General features: G+C 24.2%; 2 protein-coding genes across 4 annotated transcripts in view; both read right to left on the bottom strand.

Moving 5' to 3' along the window:
• Window positions 1-999, bottom strand: part of LOC102680712 (histone deacetylase HDAC1) — a 4917-nt gene extending 3918 nt beyond the window's left edge. Inside the window, exon 1 of one of the 2 annotated variants that reach the window (XM_006617744.2) lies at window positions 836-999. In XM_006617744.2, the coding sequence (XP_006617807.1) occupies window positions 836-884 (49 nt within the window). In that variant the 5' untranslated portion in view covers window positions 885-999. Of the gene's footprint in view, window positions 1-410; window positions 430-835 lie in introns of those variants that run through there. The other variant, XM_031511460.1, reaches the window with a different exon arrangement.
• A 2500-nt stretch (window positions 1000-3499) lies between these two features.
• LOC102680854 (F-box only protein 32) overlaps window positions 3500-7392 on the bottom strand; it is a 5975-nt gene continuing 2082 nt past the window's right edge. For both annotated transcript variants that reach the window (XM_031511506.1, XM_006617745.2), the window contains 6 exons: window positions 5726-5772; window positions 5449-5498; window positions 4871-5057; window positions 4616-4791; window positions 4286-4536; window positions 3500-4142 (listed from right to left, as the gene is read on the bottom strand). In XM_031511506.1, the coding sequence (XP_031367366.1) occupies window positions 3944-4142; window positions 4286-4536; window positions 4616-4791; window positions 4871-5057; window positions 5449-5498; window positions 5726-5772 (910 nt within the window). In that variant the 3' untranslated portion in view covers window positions 3500-3943. The remainder of the gene's footprint in view (window positions 4143-4285; window positions 4537-4615; window positions 4792-4870; window positions 5058-5448; window positions 5499-5725; window positions 5773-7392) is intronic.

The raw sequence follows: 7392 nt of genomic DNA on the forward strand, positions 1-7392 counted from the left end.
CACATGAGACATATTTGAGAATCTCTCACAGAACTCATGGAAAAAAGTGTTACTGTTTACATATTTAATCAGAACTGTACTATTTTTTTCAAACTTATTAAAAGTTTTAAACAAATCTATGATTTTATACAATTATATTCCTATTAATTAATACTTTTCTTTATACTTTCTTAAAATTTTTCCATAACCTTCAATTAATTCGTTTTTTTGAAAAATCAAGATTTTCATGTACGAAATATTAATATTAATAATTGTAGTTAATTTCAATAATATATTCTATTCACATATATAAAATATATTGACGATATCAGTAATATTTATACTATATTTTCTTATATTGTTTATATATCGTTAACGATATATAATACTGGACATTTAAGTATATGAAAAGAACAAATTTAAACATTAACCTTAGAAAATAATTATATATAAAGAAAACAAAAAGAAAAGGAAAAAAGAAAAGCACATTATCGAATATCGAATGAACGGCAACTGTCTATATGGATCGTAAAAAGCCGACGCTCTTTCTTGGTTCACGTAAGGTAACATGGAGCAATACTTGTGAATCTTTCGCCTTAACGCGTTTGAAACCGTGCAAGCAATTGTCGAAAAAATAAAAAAAAAGCACATATTGTAAAAAAAAAGATTTTCTTTTAAAATTGAATAAATCTATTAGAATAAAATATACAAAATAGTATAAATAAATATAAAATAAATGTATAATATATGATACAAGCGCGGATATCACAAACACATTTTGACAATCTCTTTGTACATGTAAGATATTTTCGCGGGATACTAAATTATATTGAAATTTCTAATATTTTATACTCACTATCATAATAGTAGCAGACACGCTTCTTACTGTGAGGTAACGCTGACATTTTTACCAATTTTTCTTCTTAATATTAAAATATCTGATATGAATCAAACACGTACCGCGGAGTGTCGCGGCACCCACCGACAGGACACAGCGTCACTAAAGATCTTAACTACGCGTGCGCAATTTTCCTTAACTTAAGCTTTTAAATTTATCATATAGATGGCGCTTTGTTCAAATAAATTTAACCATAAAATGAATAATATTAAGAGTATATTCTTATAGGATATTTTTGCTAGAATTATTAAATCTCCATTCTATAAAATTATAAACTTTATATGTAACTTTATATGCAAATATATTAAAAATTAAAAATTTACTAAATTATTTTTATTTTTTAATTTTTAATAAAAACATATATAAAAGGAATACATACACATATATATATATATATATATAAATATATATATATATGTTTAAGTCGAATTATATAAATCAAATATATCATAAATATTAAGATTTTACTTATTGGCTAATGAAAAATAATATTGAGATCGATATATCATTGTAATATAAAATATGTCTGAATGATTGACACTAATTTTTATCATGATTATTTTCACAAAAATAGAAAATATTTATTTCACGAAAAATAATTTTGTATTTTTTTTTATTTTTTAAATCTCAAAATTATGTATTTGATCCTGATTTCCCGGCATTTTGATCACGTGGTTTTGTTTACATCTGAAAACTTGATAGCGAATCTGATACATATGCATGTATATTTTCAATATAAATATGCATATAAAAATATGTATATATTATATATATATATTGCTTCTTCTTTAAGTTGCCTCTAACTTTATTAATATTAACTAACATATATTAAAAAATAAAAAAAAAATAATCATATTTTTTCAAAAATTCTTTATTTTTTTATATAAGAAAGAAAAGTAACACTATAAAATAAAATTATAAAATAAAATGTAATATAATGAAATTGAAGAATTAAATGTATATGAATAATTGATATTATTTTCGTATAATAACTTAATAATGTTATTTATAATATATATAATATATAATTAATATATAATTTATAATAAATTTTGATAAATTTGATAAAAATATATATCATATTAAAATATACATTGTATAATCAGTATATATATCTATACATAAAATAAATGAGTCATATATATATATATATATATACAGAAATAAATTTTTTATTTTGAAGCATCTGGCATAACATTGTTTTACAATGTGTAAAAAAAGATGTTATGTCAGTATAAAAAAATACAGAAAACGATAAAATAAATTCTAAAGATTATATCAACTATTTACTAAAATTAAACTGAAAAATACAGTTCATATTTGCATTTTCATTTTCCGAATATTCACTGTAGAATACAATGCATATTATATATACATTGCTTTACAATCACTTCTGGAAGATATATAGTACGATGCATACATATTTTAATTTACAATACGATTGCATTACATAAGGGAAGTAATATATCAAAAGAAATCTATTATATGTATATAGTATTTAAATAGAGAATACAAAAAAAAAGGCATCGATATAGATAAATGCAATAGTATCGATTTTGGCAGTACAATTTTCAGTATTCCAAATTAATCATCACTTAATCAATTATAATATTTATGTATTCATGAAACATTTAAAAATTTCATATTATAATTGAATATATAATAAATGCTTACTAATGAAAATAATTATATTTTTTATGTGAACATATCATTTTTTTGTTCCCCTCCTCTTTTCTTTAGAAAAAAAGAAAATATATATATAATTTAATATAAGTTTACAATATATCTTAAATATATCTATTTTGTTCTTTTCTTTATTTATTTTATTTTAAAAATAAGATCTCTTATATTAGCTCATCCTATAAGTAATATTGCTTTGTTATTTATTTTATAGAATTTATATATATTATAAAATATAAACAAGAAGCATTTTAATTAATTGATTTCATCAAATTGATATTTTAAAAAAAAAATAAAAAAATCAAAAGATCAGATATTAACAATCATAAATCATTTTTAATATTGTATACTCTGTACTCAAAAACAGATAACATAATATACATGTAATTAAAAATATATAATTATTAAAAATAAATATAATAAAATATTGATATTAGTTTTCGAAATTTCGATATAAAATTGACAAAAATTAACATAATAGAAAAATCAATAATGAATTAATAATAAATATAAATTTTAATATTATATATTAATAATTAAAATAAAAAAACAATATTATTTATAAGATGAGCTGATAATGCATGTTCTGATTGTTATGTCTATAATTATGTCTACGATGATGATAATACAAAAAATAAGAAAATCTATAAAAAACGTAAATGCAATTTAGAATGTACATAAAATTAATATTATCTACATGAATAAAATATCAAGAAAACTGCCAGGAACAACAATGCAATTTCAATAATAAACAAAGCTGTTCTAAAACTAAACTAAATTCCATTCACGCATATATCATAAATTATATCATAATATTTTCAATAAATAAACGATATCATCGTGAATAATTATGTTTTAAATTCAATAATTATTCATGTTAATCATTTAAAACAAAGAATATTATTAGCCAAGTGAAAAAAATTCCTAATACTTTGAAAAGGATAACTTGAACTATATTAATATAATTTATTGATTTCATTCAATATTGAGAAAATTATGAAACGAGAACATGATAACATTCATTGGATATATGATATAAGATATTAGAAAAAAAACAAAACAATTATGATGTTTTAATTTTTTTTCTTCTGCCAATATTTTTGAAAGAACGAAGTAAGTTAATATTTAAATAAAAAATTATTAGAAATTTAAGCATTCGAAAGTAATATTTGAGCGGGAGAGGAGATATTTAAGCGAAAATGAATGTATTTTGTATGAATGTTTTTCGATGCATTTATCGATGACGAGACAAGGCAGAGGAAATGCAAGATATCGAAGATTTTTATGTTTATGTGCATACTTTTCTAAATAGTATTTCCTTTGTCAAGAAAGGCTAGAAAAGTAAAAGCATAAATCCCCTCTTTTCTGTCTGTCTATTTGTTTGTTTCATAGAGAAAAAAATTTGAGGAAAGTCTGCGGAGGAATCGGAACATGAAGAGACGCTCTATCAACGTCTGCCAATTTTTCTTGAAAGGCTGGATCCTGATCAGCAATACAGGGATGCCCGAGTGATCGCCAAAATAAGCAACGGCAATTGCGACATAATTGAATTATCTCTGCATATTCTTCTCGCAAACCAAATGATCTATAAAATATATCGATTTATTTTGTCGATAGAAGACACTAATATAAACATATAGATAAGATATGAGAAAAATGAATATTATGTTATCTAAAAAAATTACATATTATGTATAATCAATCAATTACAATTTATGTATAATCTACCTTCGTGCGATAGTAAATATAGTTTTCCAGTCTTTTCCTGGATTATGTTGTCTTGTAGAAGCTATTTGCTGGGGCGTGAAATGGTATTGAGCAAGTTCCCGCCAGATTCTTTGTTCTTGCGCAAGAATAGCTAAATGTTCGCAAGCCTCTGAAGATGCTTCAATATCTCGTGGATCACTTAATCGAAGAAGAACTTCTCGACGGCATTCTGCGGGTAAATCTGACCATTGCGGTTGTTGTTTCTCATCCGGCTAAAATCAAAAAAATAAGAAGGACAACGATCATGCGACAACTTATTTCATTTTATTCTAAATACACGCTTTTTTTTACCTGTGTTATAGTAATGGACGAAGCAATTTGTAATATTCTCTCTAAAGCAGCTTTATGTTTCTCCCATAATACTACAGAACCCAAAGGTCTGCCACCCCAACAACAACTAGCGCTGAAAGCTCGTACTCTTTCGATCAATCGACGAAGTTTTCCAGTTTGTTGCTGTGATAATGATACTGTCAAGCATACATTATAAGAACATATATTAAAAAATACATAAGAAAATAATTCGTTTAATATTTAAAATCTCATTACCTTCCAAAGCAACTTCTTCCAACATATTAAAAAGAACTCGTTGAGCACATCCGCTAAGACCACCCATTCTGTGACTGACCAAAAGATCCAACAGTCGCACGATGTAATTGAATCGCCGGCAATCATGTACCGCGGATAAAAAGTCCAGCCGTTTCAGAGCATCGCTTAAACCGTTGAAACCAGCGATCTACGAATTTAAAGAGATACGCATCGCGATCGTTTCTCTTTTCTCCATTCTGAATATGCATGCATCAGATATAGCCCGCGCCCGTGATTCAACCTTAACAATTATATGTATATTTGCAATCAAACAGAAGAAAAAACCAATCAATAATAATATTTTTCTTTCTTCCTCTCTTACTTTCCCTTTTTTTGATTTTGCTTCTTCTTATTCTTTCATTTCAATTTCAATTTTTATTCCTCTTCGTTCTTTCTCTTTTTTTCTTCTTCTCTTTCCTTTCTCTTTTTTTCTTTTTCCTATTTCCTTTTAAGTTTCTTTTTTAACGAACCAATCCCATTTCTTTCCTCTTTCACGAGACTAAGGTTAAATATAAGCACGGATGGAACAAGTCACTCACCTCGCGGGTGCATTTCAGCGTGATGCGGCAATGCGGTTGGACGGCGTTTTCTAAAATTATATGAAAACGCTTTAGAAAAAAGTTAGGTTTAGAAAAATTTAAATAATGATTTATACATTTTTTATTTTCAAAATTTTCAAATCGATGTTTTTAGAAAGTGATTTTTTAGAAACTTCTAATCATAAATGATACATATTAAAAGAGAAAGAAATATTGAAAAAATATAAATCAATTACAAATCGTTTCGATTGCTTTCACAAATATTTTAAGTATTTACCTTTCTTTTTATCCTTCTCTTTTTTGTCAAGCGCATCTTTATCGCCGCTGCAAAAAAAAAGAAAATAATATTATTTCTCTATTCTTTATATTCTAAGATTATTTAAAAATTAGCAAATGAGATTTTTGAAAACCGAATATATTTATTTATTTGTAGCATATAAACATATTATCGCGAATATTATTATTATTCATATTATCACAGTAATATCGCAATAATTCAATGAAATATGGAAAAATAAATAAATTTATATAATTCATTCAAGTATATAATGCATAACCAGTCTTTTTTATCTTTATATAATTAATATAATTTTTTAATATTTTTTTAATATCGTTTATATTAAAATATCATCATGAATCTTCTTTAGAATCCTAGAATTTGAGATACTAAAAAATTAGTACTCATCAAAGACATGACATTTTCAAAGAATAATTTTATCATACATGATAATTATTCTCAAACATTTTTTTTTTATTTTTAAACTGAAATTTATATCATTTTTTAACAAATCTATTTTTACAATTAATTTTTACAAAAGTTGAATAATAATCAAACAAATAAAATATAAATTATTTGAATTTTATGTTTTTTTATAACTATTTAATTATAACTATTTATTAATATTTTGTGATTAAAAAAAAATATATTTATACTTAGAGTATCTATTATTTGAATAGTATATTAAATAGTTTCAAATATTTAGAATAAAAATTAAGATAAAAAAAATAACAATAACATAATTTAGAGCTTAAAGAAATAAATATCATTTGCCACTTGAATATATTATATTTTTATAAATTCACAATAGCAACCACCACAGTCAAAATAAGAATAAATTAATAATACATACTTACATTTGTTTAATTCTAGAAAAAGAATTTCAATTTTATTCCAGCAATCTTGAGTGAAATCTCAATTTGAAATCTGTTTATCAATTTACTTTCTTAATTTTCTTCAACTTTAAAATGCTTTCTAATTCAGATCACATTTTTTTTTTTTTTTGCATTAATTAACCATACATGACTATAGCGAAATGAAAATCGCTAAAAATATGTTCTGATTTCTGATTGAATAAAGAAATAGTTTCATCCGGATTATTAGTTGATGATTATTAGTTGAAAATGATGTTGGAATTCGCAAGAAAAAAAATCATTTTTCTTTAAGTTTGAACTTTAACCAAATGCCTTTAACCAACTAATACACTATATGTATGTATAGAAACAAATAAATTCGGTAAAATGCTTAAATCGTCGAATTGCGACATATAACCATCGAGGGAGACCTTGTAGTAATATGCTTATACGACGGGGGGAGAAACCCCGCGCCAATAATCCGTAACATTATATAACTATCGGTAATATTGTATTTGCGTGAAACGAATCGCGTAGTAGTTAGACGCGCATGCGATCGGTTCTATGCTGTTGCTATTGTATGAGATATAATCTGAAGTGTCGAATGAATAATTTATCCAGAGATATAACAAAGTTATAAAATTAATTTGGTAAAAAAAAAAAAATATTTTGACTATCGAATATCGACAATACTAAAAATATTATTACAATATTAACTATATCGTTGATTGATAGAACAATTTACAATCAAATAACATCTCTGGATGTTATGTATACTATTGTATTTACGTGTATGTGCATATATATATATAT

The sequence above is a fragment of the Apis dorsata genome, unplaced genomic scaffold (assembly GCF_000469605.1).
Source record: "Apis dorsata unplaced genomic scaffold, Apis dorsata 1.3 scaffold_326, whole genome shotgun sequence".
In the NCBI taxonomy this organism is placed as follows: domain Eukaryota; kingdom Metazoa; phylum Arthropoda; class Insecta; order Hymenoptera; family Apidae; genus Apis; species Apis dorsata.